The 13,404-nt window shown below is 48.7% G+C and overlaps 1 protein-coding gene across 1 annotated transcript in view; it reads right to left on the bottom strand.

Moving 5' to 3' along the window:
* The window catches only part of slc9a5 (solute carrier family 9 member A5), a 19,913-nt gene extending 6,663 nt beyond the window's left edge, over nucleotides 1–13,250 (bottom strand). Inside the window, exons 1-11 of the mRNA XM_081605690.1 lie at nucleotides 12,764–13,250; nucleotides 8,939–9,241; nucleotides 7,244–7,407; nucleotides 5,079–5,157; nucleotides 4,837–5,014; nucleotides 4,547–4,767; nucleotides 2,626–2,828; nucleotides 2,431–2,520; nucleotides 2,246–2,316; nucleotides 2,048–2,174; nucleotides 888–979 (exon numbers count right to left, since the gene is read on the bottom strand). Coding sequence (XP_081461816.1) covers nucleotides 888–979; nucleotides 2,048–2,174; nucleotides 2,246–2,316; nucleotides 2,431–2,520; nucleotides 2,626–2,828; nucleotides 4,547–4,767; nucleotides 4,837–5,014; nucleotides 5,079–5,157; nucleotides 7,244–7,407; nucleotides 8,939–9,241; nucleotides 12,764–13,091 — 1,856 coding nt within the window. The 5' untranslated portion in view covers nucleotides 13,092–13,250. The remainder of the gene's footprint in view (nucleotides 1–887; nucleotides 980–2,047; nucleotides 2,175–2,245; nucleotides 2,317–2,430; nucleotides 2,521–2,625; nucleotides 2,829–4,546; nucleotides 4,768–4,836; nucleotides 5,015–5,078; nucleotides 5,158–7,243; nucleotides 7,408–8,938; nucleotides 9,242–12,763) is intronic.
* Nucleotides 13,251–13,404: the final 154 nt, after the last annotated feature.

Here is a 13,404-nt window from a genome sequence, read left to right as displayed (position 1 = left end):
CAGGTCAGCAACACGTCAACCACTGGTCAGCAACATGTCAGCAACACGTCAGCAACACGTCAACCACTGGTCAGCAACACGTCAGCAACACGTCAACCACTGGTCAGCAACACGTCAGCAACACGTCAACCACTGGTCAGCAACACGTCAACCACTGGTCAGCAACACATCAACCACTGGTCAGCAACACGTCAACCACTGGTCAGCAACACGTCAACCACAGGTCAGCAACACGTCAACCACTGGTCAGCAACATGTCAGCAACACGTCAGCAACACGTCAACCACTGGTCAGCAACACGTCAGCAACACGTCAACCACTGGTCAGCAACACGTCAGCAACACGTCAACCACTGGTCAGCAACACGTCAACCACTGGTCAGCAACACATCAACCACTGGTCAGCAACACGTCAACCACTGGTCAGCAACACGTCAGCAACACGTCAACCACTGGTCAGCAACACGTCAACCACTGGTCAGCAACACGTCAACCACTGGTCAGCAACACGTCAACCACTGGTCAGCAACATGTCAGCAACACGTCAACCACTGGTCAGCAACACGTCAACCACAGGTCAGCAACACGTCAACCACAGGTCAGCAACAGGTCAGCAACACGTCAACCACAGGTCAGCAACACGTCAGCAACACGTCAACCACTGGTCAGCAACACGTCAACCACTGGTCAGCAACAGGTCAGCAGGACTCGGTTTAGAAATAAAATCTAATGTTTTATTTCTTCTTCTTTGGATCTGTTGTTGGATCAGAACTTCCATGAAGTTGATTTAAACAGGAAGAATGTGTAAAAACAAGATGTTTCCTGCTGAGCAGCCCCTTCAGAGGTCATCAGAGGTCATGAGAGGTCATCAGAGGTCATGGGACTCACAGGTAGTTGGTGACGTTGGTGACTTCAGGGAAGGAGGCTCTGCTGGCCATGGAGGGCAGCGACAGCCTGGCCGAGGTCAGGACGTTCCCACCCTGCACACAGAGGTCAGAGGTCAGAGATCCGCAGCTGACGGACTCAGAACAAGACCGTCTGTCCTCAACAGTCAGCCTGCAGCGCCCCCTGGTGGCCCAGCCTGGAAGAGCAACTCAACCAGCAGAACCAGCACAGGTTCTGCCGGAGCAGTTTACTCAGAACCAAACTCTGGGTCCAGAAACACCTGATGACCAGAACCAGAAAGAAGGAAAGTTAGGAGGAAGAAAAAAGTTCAGACAGCAGAGCAATGCTGCACTGAAGCAACACGGAGTTTGATGAAAAGACACAGAATGGAAAAGATTAAAATCAAATAAAATTATTTAGACATTAAAGAAAATACAATACAGACAAAACAACAGAATAAAATAAAGATGAAGAAAAACAATAAAATAAAACAAAATAGAAAAAATTTAAGAATAAAACAAATAGGAAAGAACAGAGTGAAAGAAAATAGAATAGAATAGAATAGAATAGAATAGAATAGAATAGAATAGAGCCCCTTCGTGGTAAACAGATTTTGCTGAGGTTGCAGAAATCTCTGCCGCCTCCATTAATCTGCTTCCTGCTGGGTTTCTGCTCCATAAATAAAGCCCGGTCCAAATTAAAGCCTGACCTGGTTCTGGTTCTGCTGGGTTTCTGCTCCATAAATAAAGCCCGGTCCAAATTAAAGCCTGACCTGGTTCTGGTTCTGCTGGGTTTCCTGGACCTGCCTGAAGGTCGACATGCTTCCTCCGTTTCCCCAGAGATGATATTTAATCCTGTCGCCTGCTGACTCCAGTTCTGGTTCTGGGTCGACTCAGGCGGTCTGCTATCCGGTACCAGAACCAGAACTGAGTAAAGTTCTGCTTGGTGAGAAAACTGGAGCTGGTTCTGGTTCCGGTGACCCATCAAACCAGGAAAGGATCAGCACAACATTTCCTCCGGACTGAGGTGGAGAAGTTCTGGATCTACGGCTCCAACCTCAACCATGGATTGTGGATCAGAACCAGAACCTGGAGCCTCTTGTCTGCGGAACTCCTTCCTGTTTCAGAACCAGAACCCGTCTGGACCCGATCCGGTCCTCCTACCTGGTCGATGACGCTGATGGCGTCCCGGATGTTGATCTTCTGGTACGCCTCCCAGAGCTCGCTCTTCCTGTACACCGACTTCCTGAGCAGCATCTTGCTCAGGTAGTTCTTATCGAACTGCTCCCACCTGGAGGGGGAGGGGCAGTGAAGCATGCTGGGAAACGCTGCGCTGACGGAGGACATGTTGGTAGGACTCACTTGTCTCTCCAGTGGTGATAACCCTGGAGTCCTGCGATGTCCTCCACCGCAGTCAGGATGTGGTCAAAGGCCTGGAGACACACACACACACACACACACACACACACACACACACACACACACACACACACACACGTCACGTTGATGATGAGCAGAAGAAGAAGAGTCATCATCATCATCATCACCCGCTCGTGGATCTCCTCGTTGATGGTGGGCTTCCTGTTGGTGGAGCGAGGAACCTTCAGCCACTTCACCAAAGGCTTGATGGTCAGACCCTGGACCAGAACCAGAACCAGAACAGGAATCAGAACCAGAAGCAGCGGTTGCTCACTCAGGAACCCGCTCAGAACCAGGACCGGTCCGGTTCAAGTCGCTCCTACCTGGAACATGACGGTGAAGAAGACAACTACGATCGTCGTGGCAACAAAGTAATCCTTGGCTCTGACTTGCTCTGCGTCCAGCAGCACCACCAGCGCGAACGCCACCGCCCCCCGCAGGCCGCCGTACGACATCACCACTTGGTCGATCTTATCCAGCGGGACGAGCCGGAACCGGTTCAGAACCCAGGTCTGTCCAACCACACCTGAGGCCCAGAGACAGGAGAACCGTCATGTCTCAGAGGCTGGAAACAACCGGACCGGACCCAACCGGACCGGACCCAACTGGACCGGACCCAACCGGACCGGACTGGAAACAACCGGACCGGACCCAACCGGACCGGACCCAACCGGACCGGACCCAACTGGACCGGACCCAACCGGACCGGACCTTTCAGAGGTTCTGTATGTCACTTGACTCTCAGAAAGGTTCCTTAAAGTCTGGGATGTTTTGATCACCACTGATCTGGAATCAACTCCTGGAGATTCCTTTTCTCCTATTGGTTGGCTGCAGCCTGAGTCTGCTTCTGATTGGCTGATCAGGCCCTAAGCATGACTCCTCTCCCAGTAGCTAGCTGCACCAGAAACAAACATGCAAAACCAGCAAGACTCTTTTCTCTGATCATGTCAGAACCAAACCTGACCGCCTGCTGGAGGCGTTTCCATCTGAATCGTAAGTTTTGTCGCATGTATCTAGTTTTCATGGAAGAGGCTCAGAGCAGAGTTTTCAGGAAGTGTCCAGTCTGCCATGAAACAGTTGGATTTGTGTGGCATCCGCCTGCTGAGTGACCGCTGCTCAGACTCGACTCAAACACGTTGCTGTTTAATTGTTTTCTGGTTTAAACAACAACATATTCTGGTTTCAGTGAAACGTCTCCTTTATCTCACTAAGATAAGAAACATTCTTATTTTACAAGATATAAAGTGGTAATTTGCTGCTCCTGGTTCTTTTCCTGGGTCCGTCAGTTAAATGCTTCCTGCTGCTGTTCTGGGGAGACACAAAAGGTTCCTACTTCAGATTTATTTAGATTAAAATCCTCTGAACCGAGAGACCAAAACCTTAGATAAACTTTAATTTGCTTCAGTCATGTTCTCTAAAAATGTTGAGATTTTTTGTTTATCATGTGTTGCTTTTACTTTAATAAATCTTTAGTAATTAGTGTGGTTTGTTTTTGATTATGTAGAATTAATTTAGCTGGATTAATACTTTAAATGTGAGGTCGGGCTCACTTTTTAAAATATTAAATTATGAGATTATTTGTGAGAATCAATTAAAGATAAATAATTTAAATTAAGTTTTTATTGTTAATTGCTGTTTTTAAAGGGCCAGTTTTATGTAAAATAAAACTTTCTGATCTCTAATGTTTTTCCTGCTGTGTTGCTTTGATTCTTTCGTGTTTGAGAAACCCTTCAATCTCCATGGCAATCATTCAGCTGGTAAACGCCTGGGTGGGCTTAGCCCCGCCTTCGAGGCGCAGCTCCTCCCCCTCTCAGCTCCTTCAGACTAGCCTGCAGCAATTAGCAAACAGCTGCTGAGCTCATTTCAGGCGCTGCTGCTCAGAGCAACGCTGGTAAAAACATTAAAGGGTTAATAGAGGAGCCATGTTGGAATGACTTCCTGGAGGCGGAGCTTCAGGAAGAGCAGGAGCTTCTTAAAGAGACAGAGGCCCAATTTCAAGACGTTAAATCAGTAAGCTAAACTTCTTTTGAGTCATATTTCATATATAGTGTTTTTATAACAGCTGAAGGTGAGATAGTAACTGATATAAAATGGAACGATGTGCCTGGAAATCACATGATACCGGCCCTTTAATGGCTGCTGTACCCATGTTGGCCAGTAGATGGCGCTGATCTGCGCCTTCTGTGGATAGCTAATGTGAATAATGTCAGAGTTAGAACCTGAACCAGAACCAGAGGAACTGACCCATAGCCCTGAAGAGCAGGATGAAGACCAGGGTGCAGGACACCAGGCCCGTGTCCCAGGCCCACTTGGACTTGTCCACCGCAGAGATGCCCAGGAAGATGAAGATGATGGTCTCAGCGATGCTGGCCAGCGTCTTCATCGTGTACTTCACCGTGGTCCGGGACTTCTGCGAGATGTTGGCCTCTACGTACTTGTTGGCCCCGATGCCGCAGAAGGTCATCCTGCGGAGGAAGACATGGCGGTGACACGGCTGCGGGCTGAGGCGGGTCGAATCGAGAGGCGGGACTCACGACAAGATGGCGGACAGCGAGAAGAGCTCGGCGGTCAGGTAGGCCAGGTAGACCAGCAGGAAGACGAAGAGCGGCTCGATGATGCGGACCTTCTTGGTGAAGCGGGTGATGAAGCCGAGGATGACGGCAAAGACCAGACCCACCAGAGTCCCCCCGACGCTGACGATGAGGAAGGAGGCTGTGGAGGTCAGCAGAGGTCAGAGGTCAGCAGAGGCTGTCGAGCTCTCCACCTGAAGACTCACCCACTCCCTTGAAGTAGTCGGCCGTCTGGACGTTCTGCGGGCCGACCTCCACGAAGGAGATGTAGACCTTATAGAGGACCTGCAGGAGACACGGAGAGAGACACGTCAGGGACTGGGTCACCAGAACCAGAACCAGACCGGGTCCTCCAGGAGCCGGACCACAGGAGCATCCAGAACCTCCAGACCAGAGGGAAAACTTTTACCACTGAGGACCAAAATGAGTTTATTCTCTCCAGTCAAACGCAAAAATAAAATTATGCAATAATATTATTGTGAATTTTTCTCAGCACAAAAATAAATGAAGAAGCTAAAAGTTAAAGGGACGTATCGTGTTTCTCAGACAGTAGTTCCATTTTATAACACAATCAGTAACTATGTTTCCCTCAGTTATTATAAAAATATCAAATATGACTTAAAATAAATTTGACTTCCTGATTTAATGTCTTGAAATTGGGCCTCTGTCTCTTCCTGAAGCTCCGCCTCCAAGAAGTCGTCCCAACATGGCTGCTCTATTAACTCTTTAATGTTTTTACCAGCGTTGCTCTGAGCAGCAGCTCCTATAATGAGCTCAGCAGCTGATTGCTAATTGCTGCTGGCTAGTCTGAAGGAGCGGAGAGGGGGAGGAGCTGCTCCTTGAAGGTGGGGCGTTTAGCAGCTGAATGGTTGCCATGGAGATTAAATAATATCTTAAACATGAAATAATCAAAGCAAAGATTTCATATTTATGACATAAACTAGTCATGCAAATCTGATCCTAAAAATGGCAAAAAGTTTCCATCTGCTGTCTCCGGGTCGCGTCAGAACTTCCTGAGTCCATTTACCTCAAAATTAGAAGAGAAACATGGTCAATAAAATATTGATATTTTACTTTCATTTATTAGTTTGGGAAAACTTCATCTTTAAATTTTGCATCTGAATCGTTACTAAAACAGACTGGGGCCAAAAGAGACCGTTCAGAGGGCCGCAGACGGCCCCCACGCCTCATGTTGGACACCTCTGAACCTCCAGGTGTGGTAGAGGTGAGCCCTTCCCCGGCGAGGTCAGAGGTCACAGCTCCAGTTCTCCCAGGCCTGCTGGGGTTTTTCCACCTCAGTGGGATTAGCTAATAATCTGAGTGCTGTGGAGGATTAGCTCTAATCTGCTCCCAGCGTCCAGCGTCCAGCGCCGGCGTCCGTCCAGCTGCCGCTTCTGGACAACACGTGTCCTCCTCCTGGAGCCGCAGCGGCGGAGCAAAGTTCAGCTTCACGCCGCCCGCTGCAGCAGGCCTCCACAGGCTTATCTGTTACCATGGAAACGCAGCATCACACCTGGCAGGTGAGATTTGTGCTGATTCATCCACAGCGTCATATCCTGCTGACCCAGATCTAACTGCTCTAGATCTGGGCTGCAGGTGGAGGAACCTCAGCATCAACGATCAGACGCTGCTTCATGCTAGGAAGCTGAGAGCGTCTGCAGCTGAGGCTGCTGCCTGCTGCAGCAACTGCTGCAGCAACTGCTGCAGCTTTGCTGTTTCCATCCCGTCATGCTGGGCATCGATTATTCTGATGATTAATTGGAATAAAAATGGGAATATTATGTTGACGTTTTATCACTGAAGCTTTTTTACTATAAAATATTAAAAATACATTTAAAGGGCCGGTATCATGTGATTTCCAGGCACAGAGTTCCATTTTATAACATAATCATTTACTATCTCACATCGAGCTGCTGTAAAACACTACATATAAAATATGGCTTAAAATAAATCTGACTTCCTGATTTAACACCTTGAAATTGGGCCTCTGTCTCTTTAAGAAGCTCCTGCTCTTCCTGAAGCTCCGCCTCCAGGAAGTCGTCCCAACATGGCTCCTCTATTAACCCCTTCATGTTTTACCAGCAGCTGCTATAATGAGCTCAGCAGCTGATTGCTAGTTGCTGCTGGCTAGTCTGAAGGAGCAGAGTGGGGTCCAGATGGGGGTGCAGCGGGTTGGAGTTGCAGGGAGGGGCGGTGCTGGTGCACCACAAGATGCCGCTCTGGGTGGTTGCCCATATCAGAAACCGCCTCTGGTTTTGGTTTCATTTCTGCTGTTTAGAGTCTCTAATCGATCGATAGATTACTGAATAATTACAGGATTGATTCAATAATCTATTGGTTTGATTTCACATGCAGACGATGGAAATCTCACCACGGTGACGGCGTCATTCAGCAGCGACTCTCCGAACACGATGATGAAAAGCATCTCGTTGACATGGACCTCCTCGAACACGGCCAGAACCGCCACCGGGTCAACGGCGGAGATCAGAGCGCCGAACAGCAGGAAGTCCATCAGGTCGGCCTGAACGCGCTCATCTGCAGAGACACACCGCCGCAGCTGATTGGTCCACACATGGTGACATCACAGCAGGCATCAGATCACTGAGGGGGGAGTCACTCTGACATCACCACCTCCTGCTGCAGTCACTACTTAAAGGGACAGTCACTAGTTAAAGGGATGGATCATTAGTTAAAGGGAAGGGTTACTAGTTAAAGGGAAGGGTCATTAGTTAAAGGGATGGGTCACTATTTAAAGGGACGGGTGACAAATTAAAGAGACAGTCACAAGTTAAAGGGACAGTCACTATTTAAAGGGACAGTCACTATTTAAAGAGACAGTCACTAGTTAAAGGGACAGTCACTAGTTAAAGGGACGGACCACTTTAAAGGGACGAGTCACTATTTAAAGGGACAGTCACTATTTAAAGAGACAGTCACTAGTTAAAGGGACAGTCACTAGTTAAATGGACAGTCACTAGTTAAAGGGATGGGTCACTATTTAAAGGGACGGGTCAATATTTAAAGGGACAGTCAGTTTTTAAAGGGACAGTCACTAGTTAAAGGGACAGTCACTATTTAAAGGGACAGTCACTATTTAAAGAGACAGTCACTAGTTAAAGGGACAGTCACTAGTTAAATGGACAGTCACTAGTTAAAGGGATGGGTCACTAGTTAAAGGGACGGGTCAATATTTAAAGGGACAGTCAGTTTTTAAAGGGACAGTCACTATTTAAATGAACAGTCACTAGTTAAAGGGACAGTCACTATTTAAATGAACAGTCACAAGTTAAAGGGACAATCACTATTTAAATGAACAGTCACTAGTTAAAGGGACAGTCACTATTTAAAGGGACAGTCACTAGTTAAAGGGACAGTCACTAGTTAAAGGGACGGGTCACTATTTAAAGGGACAGTCACTATTTAAAGGGACAGTCACAAGTTAAAGGGACAGTCACTATTTAAAGGGACAGTCACTATTTAAATGGACAGTCACAAGTTAAAGGGACAGTCACTAGTTAAAGGGACAGTCACTAGTTAAAGGGACAGTCACTATTTAAAGGGACAGTCACAAGTTAAAGGGACAGTCACTAGTTAAAGGGACGGGTCACTAGTTAAAGGGACAGTCACTATTTAAAGGGACAGTCACAAGTTAAAGGGACAGTCACTATTTAAAGGGACAGTCACTAGTTAAAGGGACGGGTCACTATTTAAAGGGACAGTCACTATTTAAAGGGACAGTCACAAGTTAAAGGGACTGGTCACTATTTAAAGGGACAGTCAGTTTTTAAAGGGACGGGTCACTATTTAAATGGACAGTCACAAGTTAAAGGGACAGTCACTATTTAAAGGGACAGTCACTATTTAAAGGGACAGTCAGTTTTTAAAGGGACAGTCACTAGTTAAAGGGACAGTCACAAGTTAAAGGGACAGGTCACTAGTTAAAGGGACGGACGATTAGACAGTTTCCTGTCTTCTGGAAACCTCTCTACCGGCTGGACTCCTGTCCAGCTCCAGTCTGCTGTTGAGGAGTCAGCAGCACGGTCCGGCCTCTGTCCCCATCACTGACCTATGACCCCCAGCAGCTTGGCGGCGTAGAGGCAGAATCCGGTGCAAAAGGCGTTCCACAGCGTTCCCACCACAGCGTAGGTGAGGATGGCGCCCAGGTTGTCGAAGAAGAGGCGCGCGGGCATGAAGTATCCGGCGTCGCCGACGATGGTGGGCAGCAGGAAGAGGAAGAAGAGGGCGGGGTCCAGCTGGTACAGCTGCCTCTTACTGGCGATGAGAACCACGCCGCCCAGAACCAGACCCAGCAGGATCAGCATGCAGCTCTCTGGGACCACGGTGGTGAAGCGCTGCGACAGGTGGAACACTGCAGGGAGGCAGGAGAACGGGTTACTGCCGCAGCGCCACCTGGTGTCTGCAGCCAACTGGTGAGATGAAACAAAACGCCAGGCGGAATCACAGCAGCAGCTACTGTCACCCTAGCAAGGGTCAAAGGTCATCTTCGACCCAGGAGGACACCATCTCAGACGTTGCTTTAGATTCAGAGGTCAGACGTCAGAGCCTGACCCTCAGGTGTCCTCAGCATGTAGCCTGACTTTATACGCCTCTGTCTCATGTCGTGTTTCTCTCTGATCAGTCCAGAAGTTTCCATCCACAGAGCCGATCCGCCCTGAGCGTTGTTGAAACATGCCGACCCATAGGGGGCAGTGTAGCGCTAAGCTAACACCTGCCAGCCAATCAGATGGCTCCAGAACCAGCGGTACTTCCTGTTAGGGACCCAACGTGGCGCCAGGAGGTTCGTCTGCAGGCTCAGGATTAAAATATGAAGTTATTAAACCAGACGATGCCGATGAGGAATCGGCTCAGAGCGAGTATCACGATTTATTGGGGCAGAAATTCCTCATTTCCGCTTTGATCACAGTTTTTATTAATAATAGTTTTTAGTGAAATTAATGCAAAAGAACAAAACGCAGGAAATGGATCAGCCCAGATCCGGCTACGACTCAGCCAGAGTTAGCTGCTAAAGGTTAAAGGTCATGACACACTGAAAGCCTCTTCTCTCTACAAACAAGATGGTTGTCAAACTGAGGTCAGCAGAGACAAGTCCTCTGGACAGACGGAGACACTGGACCAGGATGGAGGGAACCAGAACCAGCAGACCAGCTGTGCAGCACGGAGGAGGAGGAGTGATGCTCTGCAGGGCGTATTTGCTTTTTATGCTGAATGTCAAAGTTGACTGATCCATCAGTCTGATCTGCTGAAACTATTGTCTCTTCTGATTGGCTGATGAGGCCGTACCTCTGTCTCTGATTGGCTGACAGAGAGCTGGAGGTGATGAGTCACTCCAGTCCGTCCCTGATTGGCTGAGCTGCTCAGGTGCAGGGAGGACATCAGGTTGTGTGTGTGTGTGTGTGTGTGTGTGTGTGTGTGTGTGTGTGTGTGTGTGTGTGTGTGTGTGTGTGTGTGTGTGTGTGTGTGAGAGACAGAGAGTCAGTCCAATCAGAGCTGCAGCCTCCCAGCCTGTATCCTTCCGCTAAAACTAGTCCCAGTCGCTGCAACAAGTGCTGCTGCTTTTCCTCTGGAATTCTGGGAAGTTTTCATGTTTAGCGGTGTGGAGCGTTGTGTTCTGCTTCCTGTTAGAGTCCCGTCCTCTGTCCTCTGTCCTCTGTCGCCCTCCAGACGCCCCGTGGGTCCAGGGCAGGGCAGATTTTCTGGGACTACTTTAGGAGGCGGATGGATCTGCAGACTGCGAGTGATTTAAGGCAGCAGACTGTTGGATTCCTGTGGAGCAGCTGAATGTCTTCAGTGTTTCTGTCCTCACTGTCCATCTGCTGCGAGGGAGTCTCAGCGGACTGCAGCCTGTCCCTCTGTCTGTCCCCGTCCCTCCATCCGTCCATTTGTCCCTCTGTGCTGCACATAAACCCACATGAAGCCCAAGGCCTCACATTTCCTCTCAGGGAGACGGATGTCCTGCAGGGACGTCTGTCCCCTACGGGACGGGATCGGATCATCCAGCATCTGACCTGTTTCACTTTCAGATACTGAACTTTAACCTTTGACTCATGAGGGATGACCCAGCACCGGATGCTAACCTGCTAGCAGGCAGCAGGTTTAGTGGTTTACAGTCAGACATGAAACAGAAACTGACAGAAATATTTTGTCTCTTCTGGTTTATTTCTAACAACCTGAGAAGATTTGAAGGTCTGGACTGGAAAACGTTAAATCTCTGGAGTGAATTCTCTGATTTAATCTCACATTCGGTTCTGATGAAGCTACAGGAATCCTGATGGAATCGATCAATTATGATTATTGACACATAAATGCAATAAAATAGTGATTAGCTGATTCAGCATTGCAGAAATAAAAACAAACACATTTGTGCAAAATGAGCTGTTATTGTGAAAGTTACTGGATCTGCAGAAAAACAGAAAAAGAATCAAGTCTTGTTTTGCTCAGAAGCTCAGTCTGCACCGTGAAGGTTAGCTGCTGTTTAAGTCAGAAACATGAAGACAGTCAGGTGTAAAAACCAGGTGTGATCACTTCCTGCTGATCAGTGACCTCACGTCAACATGGCGGCTTCGCTGCTCGGCTCAGACGCAGTGATGATGGATCACAGGAAGCAGTGGAGGATGAAGGAGCTGCAGCAGAAATCAGATTACAGAGCGACTGGGAATCCTGGAGGAAACAGAAACACTTTGATGTTTCCTTCCTCCTTCAGATCCACCAGGAGCTCCAGGTGTGTGTGTGTGTGTGTGTGTGTGTGTGTGTGTGTGTGTGTGTGTGTGTGTGTGTGTGTGTGCATGTGTGTGTGTGTGTGTGTGTGTGTGTGTGTGTGTGTGTGTGTGTGTGTGTGTGTGTGTGTGTGTGTGTGTGTGTGTGTGTGTGTGTGACTCTTCCTGCAGCTGAAGCTTTTTTTCAAACTGTTTTTGTTTTTTCAGCTCATGGTTTTTTTTACAGAATCATCAGAAAAATTCTGCACAGGGCAGTTTTTAGTTTGAATCTTCATCAAGATTTATATCTGCCTGCTTAGCTCCTCCTCTTCCTCCTCTTCCTCCTCTTCCTCTGCTGCTAACCTTCACGCTGAAGCTTCTCCAGGTGGGAGGAGAGAGGAGGGGCCTCTGGTCTGACGGTCATAAAGAAAAGCAAACTTCCTGTAAAACACCTGTTGCTGCTCTACCTGATGATGATGATGATGATGAAGCATCACCAGCTCCACCTGCAGAAAATCTGAGCTAAAGTCAGGAAACAATCTGAAGCAGATTGAATATTAATCAATAAAACCTATTATCAATAAATATCAACTCATCACCCAGAAACCCAGAGAATTTAACCAGATTATTCATATTCCAGTCAAATTAAAGGATCTTTGTTTCGTTTTAACCTGGTTGACCAACCAGATGAGCAGAAATCAACTTAATAATGAATTATAATTTAAATGATGTGTTTAAAAACAGCATGTTTAAAACATTTATTGGAATTTATTTCATTTTATTGCCTTTTTAGTCGTTAATCTGAAATAAATGAGTGAACATTGTGGGGCCAGTTTGTCCTTCACTCCTCAAACTTTAACATCGTGGTTTCAGTTAAGTAAACTTAATTCTTAGCTTTATAAACTTTAAAATCTGAAGGTTTTCCTTGATGTCCAGCTGTCTGCATCCTGAGATTCAGGATCCAGTTAAAGGTTCTGGTCCAGTTCTGCTTCATCTGATCAGCCAATAAATAAATAAATGATCCATTAATAAACGGGGGGGTTGCAGGTGCCCCCATCTTTTTGACCCGGACCCCTCGCGATGTGATTGCGCCCCCTGTGATTCTGGTCAGACTTCCAGTAAAACCAGTTCCGGTCCAGTCTGAGACCTCTCACGCACACGCACGGCGGCGGACTTACGGATCTTGGCCACGCTGGCCACCAGCAGCCAGATGGCGATGACGTAGGGCGTCTGGACGTAGCTCCACTCCCACTGGACCACCCGGTACCCGCCGCCGTGGTGGGGATGCTCCGCCGCCGCCGGTTCCTCCTGCCCGCCGCCGGACTCCGCAGACCGGGCCGAGGCGACGCCGGGAGCCCCGCGCTCCGGTGCGGGCTGCGGGAGGAGGAGCCGCGGCGGGGCGGAGGGAGAGGCGTGGACCGGCCCCCGGAGCGGAGCGGCTGACCCGGACAGGTCGGCTCCGGCCGGGAGCAGCAGCAGCAGCAGACCGAACAGCAGCATCTTCATCCCGGAGCTCAGGGCGCTGGCATCCCGCTGAGCTTTATATACACACCGAGCGGAGAGGAGAAGCGGAGGGAGGCCGGCAGCCGGGTCCACACACACACACACACACACACACACACACACACACACACACACACACACACACCTCCCTCCTCCTACACGCACACAGGGAGGAGGAAGAGGAGGCTGACCCGCCCACTCACCCTTAAAGACACCGAGCCGCTGCCCCATCGATCTGATCACATCTGACGTCACATGTTAACACCCTAACTCTGACGTCATACGTCGGTCCATTTGAGGATGACGCATGAGAAGA

The sequence above is a fragment of the Poecilia reticulata genome, chromosome 3, assembly GCF_904066995.2.
Source record: "Poecilia reticulata chromosome 3, P_reticulata-male-v2, whole genome shotgun sequence".
Lineage (NCBI taxonomy): Eukaryota > Metazoa > Chordata > Actinopteri > Cyprinodontiformes > Poeciliidae > Poecilia > Poecilia reticulata.
Note: the sequence above shows the minus strand (reverse complement) of the source record. Positions and strands in the feature narration are given on the sequence as shown.